The 22,448-nt window shown below is 35.5% G+C and overlaps 1 protein-coding gene across 3 annotated transcripts in view; it reads right to left on the reverse strand.

Annotated features, from left to right (window-relative positions):
* The window catches only part of ANAPC1 (anaphase promoting complex subunit 1), a 103,594-nt gene that overhangs the window by 42,636 nt on the left and 38,510 nt on the right, over window positions 1-22,448 (reverse strand). For all 3 annotated transcript variants that reach the window (XM_038561437.1, XM_038561436.1, XM_038561438.1), the window contains 11 exons: window positions 20,806-20,884; window positions 20,084-20,120; window positions 19,923-19,993; window positions 17,574-17,752; window positions 14,050-14,264; window positions 11,707-11,825; window positions 7,119-7,390; window positions 4,573-4,807; window positions 2,169-2,260; window positions 533-667; window positions 267-349 (listed from right to left, as the gene is read on the reverse strand). In XM_038561437.1, coding sequence (XP_038417365.1) covers window positions 267-349; window positions 533-667; window positions 2,169-2,260; window positions 4,573-4,807; window positions 7,119-7,390; window positions 11,707-11,825; window positions 14,050-14,264; window positions 17,574-17,752; window positions 19,923-19,993; window positions 20,084-20,120; window positions 20,806-20,884 — 1,517 coding nt within the window. The remainder of the gene's footprint in view (window positions 1-266; window positions 350-532; window positions 668-2,168; window positions 2,261-4,572; window positions 4,808-7,118; window positions 7,391-11,706; window positions 11,826-14,049; window positions 14,265-17,573; window positions 17,753-19,922; window positions 19,994-20,083; window positions 20,121-20,805; window positions 20,885-22,448) is intronic.

Consider the following 22,448-nt stretch of genomic DNA (forward strand, 5'->3'; position numbering starts at 1 on the left):
ATCAACTATAAAACAAAAATAAATTAAATTTGGCAATTACATTGCCAAAGACTAAAATAGTAAAACATTGTTTCTAGAAAAAATCTATATAACCTATAGTATTGAAGAGAATCAAAATCAGGTTAATCTAGTATAAGGAAAATAAACACATTCAAAAAAATAAATAAATAAATAAATAAACACATTCAGATAATTTAGTTTTACTACTGAGGTCAAAACCGAGGTCATACTATCATGGCAAGGGATAGAGTCAGGGGATGTGATACCTGTTATTGGTTTTTAAGTAGATCATAGCCAAAGCTAGAGTGGCACCTGGACAAGTTACATCCACATTTATGGTATCTCCTTCCTATTTAAAAGAAAAAAAAAAAAAAAAAAGTTTATTCATGTAAAAGAATTCTGAATTGTTACAAGTTTTTCTAAATACTAGCCTATGCTTAAAATTAACAGATTTACAAACGTTGGTAAGAAAACTACTTTCACATTGACTTAACTCCCAGAATTTTGATTTGTTGCTTTATTTTGGACTTACTTTGATTTGATAACTTGGAGATTTATGCTTCTCCCTATGCATTCCTGCTTGAAAGCGCCTATGACCTCCAACCATGTACTGATAAAGCTGCTCAGGCACATTGAGATCAGACATACCTATCAAATTACTGCCATGCTGGAAAATGAAATAACAAACATGTAAAAAGGAAAGCTTATGGAATAAGATTCATAATACCCATGACAAAAGAATGAACTAACTTCAAAGCAAGGTATTTTGGGTTTTTTAAATTAAAATAACTATTACCCAAGACTTAATATTCAAACAAGCTCTTAATTATTCACACTAAGAATTACTTAGAGGTACCCGAGTGGCTCAATAGGTTGAGCATCCACTCAGGTCATGATCTCACAGTTATGAGATCAAGCCCTGCGTCAGGCTCCATGCTCAGTGGGCAGCCTGCTGGAGATTCTCTCTTCTTCTATCTCTGCTCCTCCCCACCCCTGGTCTTGCACACTCTCTTTCTAAAATAAAAAATAAATCTTAAAAAAAAAAGAATTACAATACATATATGTTCAAGTTAAAACTTTCATTTCACAAATAAAGTTAATACAGTTAATTATACTAACAATAAAAGAAAATATTAGGTCTGCAAATGAAACCTGAACTATAAACACCTGAGTTCTTTTATTATTGTGCCTATGAAGTATTTCAGCAACAATAACTATAATAATGAACTTATTGAACACTTACTGTTTCTAGTACTTGTCTGTTTAACGTGGATTAATTTACCTAATATAATTCTACCAAATAGCTACTATTTTAGATGAGGAAAGTAAGGCACACACAAAGCCCAAGGTTACAAAGCTAATAACCAGCAGAGCTGGCTATAAACAAGGATATAAAACAATCCATGGAGTTGCTTAACCACTAAACAACACTTCATGGATAGGACTCACTGGTCAGGAGCAAATCAAGATCCCAATTTCCAGTGTGCTACTTTTCCATTGCACCATCTGCCTCTTTAGTTCATGTGTCAAATGCAAAGAATCAAAAACCTAACAGATGGTGAACTTTCTTTATACAATTTAGTTTCAGTGTTAACACTGTATTGGGGGCTCTTAAGGAACCCACATTCCAGGTGACACAGTCATTTAATGAAATGTTAATTCATTTCATAATGAATTATGATAATTCTATACTATGTCTCATGGATATGGTTAAGATGGATCAAGGTGGTAGTGTATTCTGTCATAAAGCAAACAGTATGGCAACATTCTGAGATCCCAGTGAATACCGGGGTGCCAAAAGAAGGTCATGGTTTATCTCTAGCAACTACTATAGACACTTAAAGCTCCCCATCATACTACATTCTCACAGTTTTCCTTTTCCTGTCTGGGGGGCTATCACTTCATCTCATATCTTAAATTCTTCAAGATATTTCATTCCCTAGGTTCATTTATGAACACTGACTTCTAAGCCAAGGGGATAAAAATCTTAAAGCCCCACTCTTCACTACAATTCTAGCACTTTGAAGAATATCCAGGAAAGAAAAAAAGCTGAGAATCAGGTTAAGTCATAGTGAGGTAGAGTGGTATTCAGAGTTAAATGTTAATATCATTTGTCTCAACATCCAAATGTCATAAATGAAGCATCTGAAGTTTCAGAGAGTACTTACCCCCAAGCAAACCATTCCCAGGGCCAAGCCAGCAGCTAAAGAATAGGACTCTCTATCAGTGCAGTATTCCATTTCAGGACCAGGGGGCCGTCCTGTAAAACAGAAAATAACACAGTTCAAGCAGGCCTTCTATTGTATGTTTTAGAATTAGCTTTCTAATAAGAACCATGGATTCTATACAGCCCCACTAGAAAGACAGGACATTATCACAAATGGTATTCACAACTATTGGTTTACAACAAAATAAAGCCCCAAATGGTTCTTTGAATGTACTAATTTGAAAGCAGTGACTTTTAGACACTGTGAAACTTTGGGTTTTATTTAGAGAAAAACAAAAAAAATTATCAAGAACTAGAAAAAAATATTTAAAGGGACGAATGCTCAAAATGTTTTAATTTTTAAATCTTACATTTGGTTTTTGTTTTGCTATTTTCAATCTACTCACTAGTTATGGTAAACACATATTCAAACATTAATAATGGGCAGGAAGGATACTAAGTTTTTAAGCTAAATATTATGTTTCAGACACTTATTTTGAATCTACATGATACTGAACTCTATTATGGTAGAATTTGTGTGTGTGGATCCTACAACTCTGGCTTAATACAAAACTCATACTTTTAAAAAGCACCCCCTAATTCTAACTCTACCCTTTAGGGCAGCAAAATGTATTATACATAAAGAGCCCTCTGTCAAAGACAAATTTCATAGTCCTGGCATTTTACCCACAGGAAAAAAAGGAATTAAAAAAATACATATATTATACAAATGTAACCAATATTACACAAAAATAGCAAAGAATTAGAAACTGAAAATTAAAAAAGAAGCAATTTACAGAACACCAATTCAATGAGATATTACACAATATGAAATTAATTTTTAAAAACATTTATGACAATGATATATGGAAAGGGCAATATAAAAACAGTATATATATACATTCTGACTGTAATTACATAAGAGTATACGCATATGAATCTAGATGAAATCCTCCATATACAACATGAAAAGGCTATGCTATGATTCACCTTGCAGATGAACAAGCTTTAAAAGCCACTCGAGTTTCTTCTGAATAAATGTTTCTTAGACCAACTTATGCTATAACATATCTTGGTAATAGAAAAATTTCAGTTTTGTGAATATTTCACACTGTAGATTATATTGTTGGTGTCAATTTTTCACTGCTCAACAGTATATGTTTATATATATATACATATATATATACACACACACACACACACACATACATACACACATACATCCATACTCTTGACAAGAGCCTTATGGTGAACTTGAACTCATGACTAGCTTTGGCCTGGGATCTTAGCTGGCATAATGTAAGCAATGGCATGAAATGTGCTTCCATTATTTGGTTCTCCCTCTTGACCGTTTGTTATCACCATAAAACAAGTGTGGGCCAAAAATAAGTCATCTGGAGTACAGTTGGAGCAGCATACCCACAGATCTACAGCCTAAAGCTGAGATGCTAGGCCAATTTTGTGGCTATTTGTTAAGTAGCATTATTGTGGCAACAGCTAACTAACAATCATTCCAAAGAAAAATATGTCTTCAACAATACATCCTGAAATATATGTAGGAAAGATCCTGAGTAGGACTGAACAAAGCAAGGAACTATATATCTAAATTAGTGAACATAATAATGCCAAAAGCATTTCCAATTGTCAGAAAAAGATAATACAGAAGACACATTTCCAAAAGGTTTAGGCTCCATTAAAAACAGAGAAAATGCATTTCATTACCAACATACCCACCAGCACGTAAAGGAGGAAAAGCAAGAGTCAATCACTTCCTTTCTCTTGGAAGTACTACTGTCCAACAGAATGAACACCATTTCTAGGGATCAAAATACTCAACTTTGCATTTCAAGTGCAGATCACTGCTAGATATTGCCTAGTAAAGACAAAGCAGGATAAATAGCACTCTCATGTATAATTAAGACCACAGGATGGGACGTCTGGGTGGCTCAGTGGCTGAGAGTCTGCCTCTGGCTCAGGTCATAATCCCAGGGTCAGGGATCAAGTCCCACATTGGGCTCCATGAGGGAGCCTGGTTCTCCCTCTGCCTATTTCTCTGCCTGTGTGTGTGTCTGTGTCTCTCATGAATAAATAAATAAAATCTTAAAAAAAAAGAAAAAGACCACAGCCTACCTCATTAAATAGGATCTCTGGAGCTCAACAATGGGCTGGCCAAATAAACGTGCAGATTAATAATCTGCTCACTAGTATCAGCCTTGGAAAATATTACTTATACCATCTTTTTTATATGGGTCAGAACATTCTAACAAAAGCTACTGTTTTTCCTTAATTTTATTACCATTTTTACTTTGGTTCCTATGGAGTGGGCAATCTATGCTGACAAAGACACAGTACTACAATTGCCATACCTATTTCAGCCAAGAGGACTTCTGCAGTATGCCTATGAGCTGTTCCTTGATATACAAGGCCAATGCCAACCACTGCAGCCACTTGGACATTGTGAGGAACATCAAGCTCTGTGGATGTTGGAGGTAAGAGGGCAGGAATGTGAATGCTAAGAAGCCGAGTAATTGACATATCCATGGTGCCTAGTTTAGCAGCAGAAACACCAAGGAGCAGTCCAATGCTTGTCATTTCATGACCCTAAGGTAGAAAGCAGAATGAAATATCAGTCACTACCAAATAAATACGTAGTCTTAAATAAAGTACTGCCTGCCAGTACTTTCAGTAAGTACTCTTGACAGGCACAGTGAGAAGCACCAAGAATACAATAGCAAACTAAAGAGACACAGTCCTTACTCTCACAATGCTAGACCCCCAATGGGGAAAAAAATGTTGAAGTAAAAATACACAAATATATTATTGAAAAGCAATATATTGAAAAAATATAAAATAATACAAAGCAGTATTTTTAGAAAGCCTTATTTTGATTAGGAGGAGCTGAAGAATTATTAGGACTCTTCTAAGAAGTAAAACATATAATAGGACCTCAAGGATTAATATAAATTAGCCAGGAAAGTGGTAGAAAAGGAGGCACTCAGCTTTAGAAAGTAGGAGAAAATGAGGTCAGATGAGAGAAACATGTAAATGGCTCTGATGTGATCCAGAAATAAACCCTCACAGTAATGGCCAAGTGACCACAGAGTGCCAAGACAATTCAATGGGAACAAAACAGTCTTCAGAAAATGGTGCTGTGATAATTGTAGGCCACATGCAAAAGAATAAAGCTGGACCACTTTCTTACATCACTCACAAAAATTAACTCTAAGTGGACCACAGAACTAAATATAAGAGCTAAAACTATAAAACTCCTAGAAGAAAACACAGGTGTTAATGGGTTAGGATCATGGGGTAGGCAATGAGATATGACATCAAAGCATAACAATTAAAGAAAAAAATAAATGAACTGAACTTCATTAAAATTAAAAACTTTTGTGCTTCAAAGATACCATCAGAAAGTGAAAGATAACCCAAATGGCAGAAATTTCTGCAAATCATTTACCTGTTAATGGACTTCGTATCCAGTATACAAAGAATACAACTCAGTAAGATAGCCCAATTTTAAAATAAACAAAGGATCTGAATAGACATTTCTCCAAAGAAGACTTACAAATGGCCTATGAGCACATGAAAGGTCCTCAACATCATTAGCCATCAGGGAAATTGCAAACCAAAACAACGAGATATTACTTCACACCTACTAGAATGAGTATAATTAAAAAGACAGATAAATGTTGGTAAGAATCTGGAAAAACTAGAATCCTTATCTATTGCTGGTGGGATTGTAAAAAGGTTATAGCCTCTCTAGAAAGTTTGGTAGTTCCTCAAAAATTTAAACAGCTACCATACGACCCAGCAATTCTACTCCTAGAAATACACCCAAGAGAAATGAAAATATACGTCCACACAAAAACATACATGTTTATAGCAGCACTGTTCATAACAGTTAAAGAGTAGAAATAACCCAGCTATCCACCAACTGATGAATGGATAAACACAGTATATCCACACAATAAAATATCTATTCAGCAATATAAAGGCATGAAGTGCTGATACATGATACAATATAAACAAAAACAAACTGTGAAAACATTATGATAAGAGAAAGAAGCCAGTCATAAAAGACCACCTACTGAAGGATTCCATTTACATGAAAGGCCCAGATTCAGTAAATGCACAGAGACAGAAACGAGATCTGTGGTAGCTAGGGGCTGCAGGGAGAGGGAATGGAGGGCGACTGCTACTGCTATGAGGGTCCTTTATGGACTGATGAAAATGTTCTAAATGTAACAGCAGTGGGGATCCCTGGGTGGCTCAGCGGTTTAGCGCCTGCCTTTGGCCCAGGGCGCGATCCCGGAGTCCCGGGATCGAGTCCCACGTCGGGCTCCCGGCATGGAGCCTGCTTCTCCTCCTCCTGTGTCTCTGCCTCTCTCTCTCTATGTCTATCATAAATAAATAAATCTTTAAAAAATAAAAAAAATAAATAAATGTAACAGCAGTAATAGATCCACAACTCTTTGAACACACTAAAAACTACTGCATTGTATACTTTAAGTGGTGAATTTTTATGGCATAAAGGTAGAAGAGTTTATGCCAAGAAAGTTTGGTTTGCCAAACTCTGAAGTAGAAGAATGTGGTTTGCCAAGGAGCTAAAATGGCCAGTCCCTGTGGTTGGTGTGTGGGTAACAAGGAGCTGAGTGGTACAAAGTAAGGTTGGACAAGTAAGTGGCATCACATATGCAGAATGTGTATCAAGAACAATGAAGTACTTCTTTAAACAGTTTTGACCAGAGAAGTGATATATTCCCATTTATACTTTAGAAAGATTACTCTACCTGCTATGGGAAGAATGGATTGAGGTGTACAAGAATGAAGAAGGAAAAACAAACAGAACAATTAGGAGCTACTGTAGTGACCCACAATGAGGCACACTGCCAGGAGCTGGGAGTCTCACCTTGGTCAAGTAATCATGTATATTGAGAGTAGCCAGCTTGGTAAGATGCCCATTCAGACCCAGAGCCATGAGAAAGCCAGCATATTCATTGGCTAACTCAGCATGCTTGGGCTTATTGTAAACAATCCAAGCTGAGTCGATCTGGGAGGCAGGTGCTATCTTCAGGCCAGCAGCCACACCATTGTGGAAGCTGGCCCAGCTTGTCATGTTAGGAGGCACATCAATGTTTCCACTGTTAAGGTCTACTGTTGTGTTCCGAGGCGGGGCTCGTCCTATTCAGGCAAATTTAAAATTGAGAGAATAATTCATAAATCCAAAATTATTCAATTTATATTTTTAAGAACAGAGATTAGTTTTTCTACATTCGAAACCCTTAACCCCATAATAATTGGAATGATATTAGGTTACTATGAGTACTTAGACTTTAATACATGTGCATTAAATCTGATGCAAAGTGGAAAAGCCCCGTTCAAAATAAGTCATTGTCTGATGCTTGCTTTGGCAGCACATATAAAATAATTCATTTGTCTGAAACTGGACAACTTTCTTACACTATATACAAAAGTAAACTCCAGATGGATTAAAGATCTACATGTGAGAACTGAAACCAAAAAACTCCTAGAAGAGAATATAGGCAATAATTTCTCTGACACAGGCCAAAGCAATGTGTTTCTAGCTAAGTCTCCTCAAGCAGGGGAAACAAAAGCAAAAATAAACTACTGGGATTACATCAAAATAAAATGCTTTTGCAAAGCAAAGGAATCCAAACCATCAACAAAACAAAAAGGAAACCTGTTGAATGGGAGAAGATATCTGAAAATCATATATCTAATAAGGGATTAATATCCGAAATATATAAAGAATTTATATGACTGAACATTAAAAAAAATCCTAATTAAAAATGGGAAGAGGACCTGAATAGACATTTTTCCAAAGAAGACATACAGATAGCTAACAGATATGAAAAGATGCTCAACATCACTCATCATCAGGGAAATGCAAATCAAAATCACAATGAAATATCACCTTACACCTGTCAGAATGGCTAGAATCAATAAGACAAGAATTAACTAATGTTAGTGAGGATGTGGGGGAAAAAAGTAACCCTCGTATTGTTGGTGAGAATATAAATTGGTACAGTCACTGTAGAAAACAGTATGGAGGATCCTCAAAAATTTAAAAACAGAAATACCAGTTGATCCAATAATTCCACTACTGGTTATTTACCCTCCAAAAACAAAAGCATTAATTTGAAAAGATACATTCACTCTATGTTTACTGTACCATTATTTACAAGAGCCAATATAGGAAAACAGCCCAAACATTCATCAACAGTTGAATGAATAATGATGTAGTGTGCGCACGCGCGCATGCAAACACACACACAGGAATATTATTCAGTTGCTAAAAATGATGAGATCTTGCCATTTACAACAACGTGGATGAACCTAGAGGATGTTATGCTAAGTGAAATAAGTCAGAGAAAGACAATTATCATATGATCTCATTTATATGTAGAATCTAATAAACAAAAGAAAAGAGTAAACAAAGAACAGTATCAGGCCTAGGAATGCAGAGAATAAGCTGATGATCACCAGAGAAAAGAAAGAATAAGGTGATGCATAAAGGAGAGTGGGAAATACAGGTTTGCAGTTATGGAACAGGTTAGTTATAGAAATAAAAGGTACAGCACTAGAAATACAGTCACTGCATGGTGACAGACAGAGGCTATACTTGTGGTGAGCATAACATGCAGAGTTACTAAATCACTATGCTGTATACCTGAAACTAATGTAACGTTGTACATCAACTATAATCAAATAAAATGTTTAAATAAAAAAATTTTAAGAATAAAATAATTCATTTTCCTTTTTGCTAAAATACATGGGGCTATAAGATAACTGATACCAATTTAACTTTATACAGATCTGACTAGGATACCCACTACTTCGAAATCTTTCTTTCACACAGAAGTAAGCTTATTAATATAAAGTGAAGATTAACATCACAGTTAAACTATATGAATAATAAATTTCAACCTGTGACTGATGACACTGATGTGAATTTCATATATGCCATCCTACAGTTGTCTCTGGACATTAAAGAAAAATACACTGTAAAATGAGATGAGGACCTTTATAAATTTGTTCTCTTACTATATGCGTTTCTCCCTCTGTATAAGTAATTATATGCCCTTGTTAAAAATGCCAAATTGCATTCAGAAAACCCTATTTAAAAAAAAAAAAAGCATCATTTTATAGACCTGAGTTACCCACTGAACCATAAAGAGTATTTGCTAAATTAAGTTTTATGGTCAACTTCTGTCAGAACACTGTTAATTACATGTTCATGATTCTACATGCTCTGTGAACTCCTTTTCCTGAGTCTTTTAGTTCTCTTTTGGATCTCCACTGTGTACAGGCAAATACCAAATTCTTTTTATATCTTTAATGCTCTGTATTAACTACATCAGGTCATAGATGAATATTAAAATAACTATTCTATAAATATTGCATAAAATTATACAGTTCACTACAAGTTTGAAAATATGGTTTTAAAGGAGTTCTGAAATTATGTAAAATAAATTTCAGATAGATCCACAATGTCTTAATTAGAGTGTGTATGCTAACATACTCACACACAAAGTAAAATATATTTGCTTTTACCATATGCTTTGTGTACCTAAGAGCTAACTCAAATGCTGGTATATGACAATGTCACACTGGGTGACAAGTTCATGAGGTGTACTTTTAACTTCTAAAAAGGCAGAAATTAATAATGAAAAAACAAGTGAACTTTCTAAAACAATTCATCATATGCATAAAACGAGTATTTACACAAGAGAAAATGACTGGCAAAGGGTAAAGCAAATATTCTTCAATAAGAATAACATACAAAAGTACTAATACCAGTGTAAGTTAAGGAGCTATTTTAAGAAAGTATCTTGTCCTAAATTAATTTATTATTAAAATAAGATAATAACAGTTTTTTGGAGGGGAGTTTACCAGAATGGCTAAAAGAATAAAAGTTTGGACTAATGTCAGAAACACATTCTGAATATGCAAATTTAACTAAATGTATTCAAGGAAAAAAAAGTGATTCATATATATTTATTAATACCCATCCACGTATCACTGCCCAAACTTAATACATTTTAACATTTGCCAGTTTTGCATGAGGTTCTTTTCTTTTTAACTCAAATTCTTTAAACAAAAACCTTTTAACAGTTGAAAGACTAACAGAATGAACACCTCTATGCCCCTTTCACCATGAAGACTCAGTTATTATTTGGATTTTGCCACACTGTTTCATCTCTGGGAGAGAACCATTCAAATACTGAAGGTAACTCTGTTTCTTCTGTCTCTAAATAAGATTAGTGCTCCAGAATAGGTATAATTTGGAGATGAAATGTGATCTCACTTTCCATATGTTATTAAAAGTATATGCTTTCCACATACCTGAGTGGAACCCTGGATTTTTTTAAATTATGAAACTTAAGACATTGTGGAATTATACTGATATATTATACTATACATGACTGTGTGTATGATATGTACATTTCGTACAAGTCTCATAAAACCACACATATTATACTTCAGGGATTTTCAATAATTTCAATTGCACACAACTGTCACCTTTAGAACATATTCACACAAGCATCAGGTGAACATGCACTATAAAACCCATTGAAATCAATACTAGGAAATGAGCACACTTAGATCTCGCAGAAGTAAAAATCCACACAACCAATCAGAAAGGTAATATGAATGAATGTTACATCAAAGCCTTAAAATCTTGCTGTCCTAGGAGTTCTAAAGCAACTAACCTAAATAACTATACTCTGACAGCATGGTTATAATAGCAAAAAAACTGATAATTTCCAACAAAATCAGATTCTTTACATAAGCTATTTTACAACTATTTGTGTAAAATACAGCAAATAAAAATTAAGTTATTGAATAAAAATATCTGTACACAATAGCTACCTACACATATACATAACTGTGTATCTATGTGTACTAGATATGAAAGGATGCTCACTCTACAGTAAATTTAAAAACAATGTCTAAAACAGATTTAATTTTCCTGAGAATATATAATATTACAAACTAGAAAAATAAAACTGAGAACCATATATACCAAAACGCTAACACTCTAGCAAACAGGACTACTATATTATACATGAGCATTTTTTCTTTATGCTTAGTTTCTTTTTGTTTCTGAATGAGGATGATATATTCGTAATAACATATAACAAGACACATTAAGATACAAAGTTTTTACATATTATACTTTAAGACTAAAGTTCAGTAATCTCACCATCATCAATATCTTTCTAAACTTTCCCAAGTGCCTTTCCATATCATGAAATGGTCTCATTAAAAGCAAATTTAGTAATGGGCTACATGCTATTTCCCACAATATTTAGTTTGATTTGCTATTTGAGCTTTGACAACTGCTAGAGTGGTTGATATGTGAAATCACTGGGGATAGAAAGAACATTTCTTTGGTTTTAACTAATTCAATAACTTCACTAAAAATATACTTAATCATTTTCCTTTCTCACTGAGACCAGAATTTAACATACCAGTCAAATTCAATTTAGGAATAGGCAGTGGTTCCGTTGGAACAGGATGGTATGAAAATAGGGTAAACATTCCTCGTCCTACTGGAAGGGCCATAGTTCGCTGACACAACTGGAGCAATCTATAATTAAAATCAAAACCAACATGTAAAAAATGTGTAAGCAAAAGAAAAACTGGAATGCAATCCATAGTTAAGTATTCCAAAAGAAGAACTTCTATGTAAGATGAAATCACATCAGAGTAAATTCACACAAAGATGTGGATGAATCATCCAAACGTGGTTATTCTCACTTTTATTCTTGTTCCCCTTAGAAACTCTAAGGGAGAGATACATTTCCTTTCTTTTGTTTCATATTTGCTTTGAGTGAAAACCAACTGGATTATAAACCAAACAAATTTTCCCTCAGCAACCAAAAAGAAAAATCTAAAATTCCATTCTGGGGGAATCCCTGGGTGGCTCAGCTGTTTGGCGCCTGCCTTTGGCCCAGGGTGCGATCCTGGAGACCTGGGATCGAGTCCTACGTCTGGCTCCCGGCATGGAGCCTGCTTCTCCCTCCTCCTGTGTCTCTGCCTCTTTCTCTCTCTCTCTGTGTCTATCATAAATAAAAATAAATAAATAAATCTTAAAAAAAATTCCATTCTGATGCTAACAGGCTCAAAGGAAAATACTACGTTTACATTTCCTCATTTTGTCTCAGGAGTGCCACCTATGTGACCTGTACACAAGAAAGGAAAGTAAGTTCCTATACTGGAGGTGACAAGTTCCTGGTATCTCCGGGGGAAAAATAATTAGTTTCACTTACATAATAACTAAGATTTATAGGATTAATAATACAATAAGTTGCCATATTCAGGGTTAAAATGGCTTCTATGGGCCATATTTTGAAACTAGTACACTACTCTTAACTTTTTTCTATGTTAAATCACATTCCATGTAGCCACTTAAAGCAAAATCAAACAAATTGTGGAAATAGGGGCAGTTAAAATCAGGAAAACACTTAACAGAATTTATGCCTGAAGACACAGAAATATCCCATCAGAGGCTAACATTTTCTCTGCAGACAAAACTATTTATAAGCACATTCTCTCCCTAACTATACATACAGCTGCTTTTCTAGTTTTTTTGGTGAGAAAAATCTGCTGTCCCAAGATTCTTCAGGAACACTGCCCCATGTTAATTTAGAATCAGAAAAAATCCAAGGCCACATCCCAAAGAACTTTTTAGCAGAAACTTTAAACATAATCCACAAAACTGTAATGAAAACAATAATACTGTAATCCCTTCTGAGATATCAATGATTATAAAGATAAAAACAAAACAAAAAAACTAAACTAGCATCATAGAATCAATGAGCTCAGTTAATGATCATGGCTAATGCACTGAGCTTTACTACGTACTGGGCAGTGTCCTAAACACTAGATAGATATAACTCACTCTACACACAGAGCAACCATATGAGGTATAAATGCTATAATTATGCCTATTCTTATAATTGAGACAACTGAGGCAGCAAGAAGTTAAGTAATTCATCCAAAGACATCCAGTGGCCAAGAAAGGCTCCAGAGCTCATGCTAGCCACTATGCTCCCACACAACTTCTCTGTCCCTCAGCCTCCTCAGCTACAGGTGACAAACACCTAGGTACACATGGAAGAGGAAACAGTGAGGCAGATTAGGACTAACTCGGATCTTCGGCACCCTGTGGCTATGTGTGGATGCTCCTTCCTCTTAAAGCAGGACTACTGTGAGCAAAGCAAGGAGAACCAGAAAATAGTAGTGGAAAGTAACAGGTGACAGAGACAAGACAGGCAACAGGACAGGAGAGAATTTTCAAATATAAATTGAACTGTCCTAAGACAACAACTCTAGAATCTCATGAGATGGTTACTACTGAATATTACAATTATCAAGGAATATAACATATGTTAGAAAGTGGCAATAGAGAAGACTTATAGTGTATTCCCTATAATATCAGAAAAAAATACTGATATCAAGTTGAAACTACACTAAAACATTTATACATATACACACATTTTTTTCCTCATCAAAATACAGAAGAATGAGCTCAGTGTGTTGCTTTGATGTAAATTCTTAAGGTAACTAAGCAAAATAGTCTGAGTCATCTTTTCTAAATAGCACACAACTGTAATTCGAGAGGAGTAGGGTCACTTATGTCATCAGATACTCTTAAGTTATCAAACGCCAAAACATTTTGAAAAAAAAAGTATGGTTTACTGAGGTTGGATAAAAACTTAAAATACGTGGTACTTTTAACTCTGAACTATTTTTTTAGGGTTTTTAGAGTTAAAAAACACTGACAAAAGACAACAACGTGTTTCCTTCACCTGTTTTCTTTTTCCTCAATGAACTCATGGTCACTGAGTTCTGGGTACTGTACAACATTGACACGGACGGGATGTGCACTTTGAAGAAGCCTTCGCACGTCCTGCACTCTTAAATCTTCACTCCATATTAATGACATAACCTCCTGATTCATGTCATTCATTCCATCATCTTCCTCCTCAGTTTCTGTTCCTGAAGGAACATCTGATGAGAGCACCTGAGTAACAGACTTGGTTGTAATAATAACTTAAAAACCAATCACCACGCACTTATTGATCACTAGAATATACAGGATGATGTACTGTGACTCTATCATACAGAGAATATATGTATTCTAAAGCAAGGCTGTTTTGGGTTCACAGTGTATCCTAGGACTCTAATCCAGAAGTCTTTTTTAAAAGTACAATTATATTGCCCACTTGGGAAAATTACTGAGCCAATGGAAAAACATTAAATTCAAAACAATAATCAGAAAGCTGATTCCATTGAGAGAAACATTCTAAATAAATTATAAAAATCTAACTGTATCCTAAATATCATAAAAAGGTTACAAATTACTGCAAGCAGAATATGAAACCCATTCACTATCACTAAAGAACCCACACAAACATAAATATTATAGTCGATCAATATAAGCATAGAAAAACAACCTGGAAGGATATATGTCACAGACTGGAGGAAGTTGAACAATATTTTCTTACTTTAATACTTTAAATGGACCATGATCAATTTTCACCTTGTTTTTAAATAAAGATGTCTTAAAAATTTCTTAATCAGAAAGCAGCTGCAGCAAAACAAATGAAGAGGTTTAATCCCTTGATTATCATTGTCCTCAGAAGCTCAACATGTGTTTTCTATGAGCTTTCCCCATCCAAATAATTCAATCACACTGCAAACTAGATGTGAGTAGCGTGAAATCTTCTCATTTCCTCAAGAACTTTCTACTCCTTTTTTTTTATAGAGATTTTATTTATGTGAGAAAGAGACTGAGAACAAGTGGGGGAAGAAGCAGAAGGAGAAGCAGACTGGAGCAGGGAGCCCTATGTGGGACTCAGTCCCAAGACACTGAGATCATGACCTGAGCTGAAGGCAGATTCTTACGTGACTGAGCCTCCAGGCACCCTGGAAAGAATTTTACACTCCTTTAACAAAAGATTAAAATGCCAAAGTTTTGTAACATAATGTAGAAGCCTAAAAATAATGATAGCAGATAATGACTTACCCTCTTATTTAGTTCATAAATATTCATTATGGTTCCTATGGAATATCTAACTTTAAAAGAAACTATTCTCCCATATGAGTTAGCCATAAAGTATAGATCCAAATAGCTGATAAACTGAATTTAGATGAGTCATAAAAGGTAGCCTCAAATAAAATTAAATGGTAGCCTCAAACAACTGAACAAACTGAATTTAGATTAGAATTACTTAAAATGACATCTAAATACAGATCAAATGGGATCCCTGTGTGGCTCAGGGGTTTAGCCCCTGCCCTCGGCCCAAGGCATAATCCTGGAGTCCAGGATCGAGTCCCACCATCGGGCTTCCTGCATGGAGCCTGCTTTTCCCTCTGCCTGTGTCTCTGCCTCTCTCTCTCTGTACCTCCCATGAATAAATAAATATCTTAAAAAATAAATAAATAAATACAGATCAAAGATTATCAATACCATTTGGTTTTAGTGCTAATGATGTTCAACTGCTCTCACTCATTGTAAGAAATGAGGTCTACATGCTAAAATTTATCTTGGTAAAGCAAAGTATAATCATATTATTAGCATTTAAAAAAAGGTTTTCTGTTTAAAGTAGGACAAACACTAATTCAACTATTATATGAGTATGGGTTAAAAGAGATGTGCTGGGCCAATCCTGCTGGAGATGAGGTCCCACGGAAACTGCTTCTCTCACAGATCCAGTAGGCAACTATGATGTTAGGAATAAAATTTTGATATAGACTTTGGAGGTCCGAAGAAACATTAATAGCCTAAGTCCTAATATGGATTACAAAGTTACAATATTTTGATTGATATGTGTCGGTTCAAAGCTGATAAGAGATGAGGCAAATTTGTGCTGTTCTCCTAGGGAATATAAAAACTAAATACAAGCAGGGCACCTGGGTGGCTCAGTTGGCTAGGCATCCAACTCTTGATTTAGGCTCAAGTCATGACCTCAGGGTTGTGAGATCAGCTTCATCGTATTGGGCAGAGCTTGTTCAGGATTTTCTCTCTCTCTCCCTCTTTCCCTGCTCCTCCCCTCCTCTCCCCTCGCCTCCCTCCCTCTCCCTCTCTTCCTGCTCACCCCACCCCCACCCCTGCTGGCTTGCTCTCAAAAAAAGTACAAGAGTCACTAGGAGTGGGAAAGCCATCCCTGAATCCTCTATGATCCTTACAGTAATGCAGTGCTACCATTTATATTTTTTTAGTAATGCAGTGCTACCATTTATATTTTTTTAAGTTAAGCAGTTCTAGAAAAAGTAGTTAAAACTCCATTTTAAAGTTTTAAAAGAGGCTAATATTAAAAGAGAGATAATTGGAGAATAATGATGCATTTCATTTTCTATTTGTAGGCTTCTTAGAACCCATTCTTCATAAAAGCAGAGGAAGACTGGCAAAGGATAGAATTTCAGGACAAATAACCTAAGATCTTTTTTTTTTTTTTTTAAGATTTAATTTATTTATTTATGAGTAACAGAGAGAGAGAGAGAGAGACACGCAGAAATACAGGCAGAGGGAGCAGCAGGCTCCATGCAGGGAGCCTGACATGTAACTCAATCCCGGGTCTCCAGGATCACGCCCTGGGCTGAAGGCAGCGTTAAACCACTGAGCCACCCAGGCTGCCGCCTAAGACATCTTCTAAACAGCTTTAGTATCCCCCATTCCAGTTCCCAAAAAAATTCTTTCCTGGGGCTTTAGTTTTCTATGATTAAACAAATATATCTATACCTATTTAAAAAGTTAAATTCGGGCAGTCTGGGTGGCTCAGCGGTTGAGCATCTGCCTTCAGCTCAGGGCGTGTTCCCGGATCTGGGGATCGAGTCCCACATCAGGCTCCCTGCTTCTCCCTCTTCCTGTGTCTCTGCCTCTCTCTGTGTGTGTCTCTCATGAATAAATAAATAAAATCTTAAAAAAAAAAAAAAAGTTAAATTCAAGAAATTCAACACATCAAAAATGTATAAAAGAGAATAGAGCTAGATATTCAAATTGAGGATGTATGTACTCTCCTTTTTTCTATGTAACAGTTACAAAGTAGTTAATTACCAATATGATACAAGTAGAGAAAGAGTCATGGTAGTGGATCTACTGACTCAGCACTTATCCTGACTCAAAGAAAGAAATATCTAGGCAAGGCAGAGCCTTCACAAACCTTGTTCCCATGTTCAACTTATAAAGGAGAAGACCTGCACAATTATAAACTCCATATGGCATACAAAAGACAAACATATATACTTGTAAAAAGACGAGAAAAACGAGTAGTTCTACTTTGATTTTGAGACTAAAGCTAAACTTTGAACTTTCTATGTTGACACTCACAGATTTCCCTTTGGGTAAGTTTCCTTCGCAGGCCTGCTTGGAAAGATCCTGACGTCCTATCAGGAGACAGACAGCTTCTGGCCAGTCTGAAGCAGGCTGTTCTCGACAGTGGTAAATTGCATCTCTGATAGGAAGAGCAATTCCAAAGGGAAGAGTTTCCAAGTCTCTTAAAGTGAAACCTTGTAATGAAAGGGAGAAAATTTCTCATTCAGACCTGCCACTGTCCCAATTATCCTAACTAAAGTTAATCGACATCTATCCTGACAAAACAGAAATCAATTTTATTCATCTTACTACCAGACTAGTGTTTTGCCATCAAGCATTAGTATAAAAGGCCCCTTTAAAAGAACTCCTAAAAACCTTAAGAAAAAGGGAAACCACCCAATTGTAAAGACAGGAGGGACAAAAAGACATTTCCCAAAGTGGAAACACAAATGGGCAATAAACATATGAAAAGTGATTATGAAAAGTTCAAATTAAAACTACTAAAAATGGGATCCCTGGGTGGCGCAGCAGCTTGGCGCCTGTCTTTGGCCCAGGGCGTGATCCTGGAGACCCGGGATCGAATCCCACGTTGGGCTCCCGGTGCATGGAGCCTGCTTCTCCCTCTGCCTGTGTCTCTGCCCCCCCCCCCCTCTGTGTGTGTGACTATCATAAATAAATAAAAATTAAAAAAAAAATAAAACTACTAAAAATATAATTTCACACTCACTTGATAAATATTAAAGCAAATCAATAGCAGATGTTGGCAACTAAATGGAGCAACAGTAATCCCCACCCACAGCTGGTGGTATCATCACTTTGGAAAACATGTGACATATACAGATAGGTCCCCCTCTGTGGCCCATTAATGGCCACACAGAAACTTGTGCACATGTGCACCAGGACATAAGTATTAAAATATTCAGTAGTGAATATTTTCGCTATGACAAAAAGGGAAGGGAGGAAGCAGCCCCACTGCTATCATTAAATAGAATGGATAAATAAATGGTGCTGTAGTCAAACAATGGAGTATGCAGCACTGAAAATGAATGACCTACTGCTACAGGAATCAACATGGAGTGAAAAAAATAATTTATATCTATATCCATTTATATGAAGTTCAAAGACATATAACACCAACCAATATATGAAGATGATAAAACTACGAAAGAAAGGAGATAATACAAAATTCAGGTAGGGCCAAGAGTACCTGTAGCAATAGGGTACATAGGAGGAAGATTATCACCTGGAGCAGAGATGCAGAGCCTTCTAGTACACTAGAAATGTTCTATTACTAATGGTAGGTAACTAGTACACAAAAATGTTTCACTTTATTATTATTCTCTAAACATATATTTTATACATTCTGTTGTATTATACCATACTTCATATTTAAAATTTTTCAAATCTCAAATAAATTAAAATTTATTTTCCTATAATGATTTTCTACTATTTAATATCGAAAGTTGATGAATTATTGAGGTAAAAACATTTCCTTATATGAGAATAACACTTTTATTAAATATTATATGACATACCAACAGACAGAACTCATCTAATATTTTTCAGCAGAAGTGTCCTACCTGCAATACTATATGACAATTATTGTAATTTTCAAGGGAGCATATAAAAAAAAAAGCGAAAAACTAAATCATTTAGAATATTCCTTAAATAAGAATTTGGAAATCCAAATTCATTATACCATTCATTACACCACATTCATCAAACTATTACTTTATAACATACTATTACATAATACTATCTATCATTTTTTGTATCTTCATATCCAAAATTTAAAAAATTTTTTTTAGTCCTTTACTTTCAAGAAAAAAAATAATGTCTTTAGTGTCTTACTCCGTTTAAAGCCTAAAAGCACTGGCTTTGGCAAAAGAATAAGGAACTCCTTTCCTCCCCTTCCCCTTTCCCAGCTACATCCTCATCTTGGAGTCTAAATCACTAGCTTAGATCCTTCAAAAGCATTCCCTGAAGTGTCTGTATAATTACTTTTAGATTTTGCCAGACATACTCCCTTCTGATACCTAAGTATTATAATGGCTTCAAGTTTGAACATGGAGTGATTATAAGTCTCCATTCTGAAGAGGCCAGTCTGCAGAGCAAATAAACATTTCTTACCTGCCAAGAGATAAAAAGCTGGTATGCCAGCATTATGATATGGAAGGTGTGACAGGGAAAGGAGGTGTGGCTTGATGGGCCATGATCTTGGTCCTGCAGGACCTTTCACAGAGTGAGAGCTCCTTTTCTGCCTCTCTGTTCTAGCTGACTGTGAGGAAACAGGGCCAATGGACGAAGCAGGTGGTTCTCACCAGCATCTCAAAGACATGAAAAAAGTAACAAGGACTATCTTACCTACATTCGTCATCCAGACAACTAATCGTTCAGCTAGACTAGAAACTGATGTAGAATGCCTGAAACTGAACCTATGAGGGAATAAAACATGAGTTATGAAACAGTAAACATAATAGTGTTTTATATTTTTAATATACAAGCGCAATCTGAATAAAAGTCACCTGTTTTCTTCTTGTTCTGCTTGTGACTTTTGGGGGGCTAAAAGGCAACAAAATGAAATTTTATTTTAATAGTTATCTTCACAAAGAAAACATATCACATGTAGAAGACATTTGGAAATAAAAATTCATTAACGAACAACTCCTAAAAAACAAAATAAGCAGTCCTCTGGTAGGCTGGAAAGTGTAGTAGTAACTTCCCTGAGACTATAAAATAGTCCTTTCACATACAATGAAAAATAAAATTTGTTAGATCTGAAGTACTGGTCTCTGAAAATCAGCTATGGACTACAGCCTGTAACAGTACAAAAGGTCATCTCTAAAATGAGGCAAGACATGGCCTCTAAAGCAAACACTTAGGAAATTTTTCATTTGGGGGGCAGCCCAGGTGGCTCAGCAGTTTAGCACCGCCTTCAGCCCAGGATGTGATCCTGGAGGCCCGGGATCAAGTTCCATGTCGGGCTCCCTGCATGGAGTCTGCTTCTCCCTCTGCCTGTGTCTGCCTCTCTCTTTGTGTCTCTCATGAATAAATAAATAAAATCTTTAAAAAAAATAAAAATAAGTAAAATAAATAAATAAATAAAATGAGGCAAGACATGGCCTCTAAAGCAAACACTTAGGAAATTTTTCATTTTTTAATTTCAATTCTGGTATCAACATTCACAAAAATTTGTTTTGGGGAAAAAAATTGTTTTGGGAAACCTAACATTATTACACTGACTTACCTATAGTTATTCTTGATAAATACTGTGAGGATTCCTCAGAAACAGAGCTCTCATTACCAAGTATGTAGAGTGCAATACTCTGCAAAAGAAGAAAATTAACATTATTTTTTAAACAAATGAGGCATAATTACATATAGGAAAATTCATCCATTTTACATGTACAGCTCTGAGTTTTGACAAAGATCATATAATAATATAACCACTACTACAATCATGATATAGAACACTTCCATCATACCAAAAAGTTCCCTTATACCCTCTAGTCACCCCACTCCTCCTTCACCTAGCACAGGAAACAACCCACCTGTTTTCTTTCCCCATAGTTTTGCCTATACTACAATGTCAAATAAATGGAATCTTAAAATATGTAATCTTCTGTGTCCTACTTGTTTAACTCAGCAAACCTCTGAGACTCATTCACATTACGGCATGTATCAGTGATTTCTCTTTATTGCTGAGTAGTATTCCATTACACAGATGTACCAAACTCTCTCTATTCATAATCTGATAGACACTTGGACTGTATCTGGTTAGGTGAACCCTAACTCACACCTTTCTCCCCTTGGCCTTCGAAGTTCTCATTTGAATATTTGCTCCTTGCTACTACTACCAAGAGCTGAACCTGCAGTAGCTTTTTTTTTTAAGAAGGTAAAGCGATTCTATTAAAATTTTACTACTATGCTGGAGCATCTTAAAAATCCTAAATTCCAAACCAATATAACCACTGCAAATGACATACTCCTGAACCTAGCTGACATCATATCTAACAAAGAAAAGTCATAATATGAATATCTACAAGTTGACTAATATAATTTAAGTTGGGAGGCTGACCAACTTGGTATATTCATATTTCTGATTCCTCCGTGTGGCTAGATACTACACCAAGTCTCTCCCAATCCCAACCCCCAAGCAGAGTAGGGCAGGACCAATATACTAGGTGATTTCACTTAAATGTTTCGACACAAGCATCAAGGGATGTGAAAATTCTGGGACAAACCTGCTCTTGATATTTTTGTGAATGTATTTAATGCCACTGAATTAACTGTATTCTTAAAAATAGTTAAAATAATATTATGCATATTTTACCACCATTTTTTTTAAAAAGCAGAATGACTATTCTACATATCTGTTTCAGAGCCACAGGGGACTCTGAAATCTTTCTCAACATGAAGCAAAGCAGAATACATAATAAACGAAAAGACATGTGGGTATAAACATATTTACAGTCCAATGATATTTGTGGAGGAGATAAAAGCAAGAGGTTCTCCTATAAGCCTGGGAAGGCCTCATCTCTGGAAAGATACACAAAGGACCTGTAAGCTGCCTGCTCCTGGGAGAAGGGACCAAGAAATGGGAGCATGAAGGAACTCACCTTTACCAAAGTCCTTTGGTTCTATTTGAAGTCTTGACCTCAGACACGTATTAACTATTCAAAATTAACTAATTTTTTAAAATAAGAAAGATGTGTTTCTTTAGGGAAAAAATTTCAGGAAGAATTTTTTTGTAGCTATAGACAGGCTGATTATAAAATTTAAATGAAAAGGCAAAGGAACCAAAATAGCTAAAACAATTTTGAAAATGAAGAGTAACAAAAGGAGTCATCACACTAACCAATTTTAAGACTTACTATACAGCTACAGTAA

Source organism: Canis lupus, chromosome 17 (genome assembly GCF_011100685.1).
Source record: "Canis lupus familiaris isolate Mischka breed German Shepherd chromosome 17, alternate assembly UU_Cfam_GSD_1.0, whole genome shotgun sequence".
In the NCBI taxonomy this organism is placed as follows: Eukaryota; Metazoa; Chordata; class Mammalia; order Carnivora; family Canidae; genus Canis; species Canis lupus.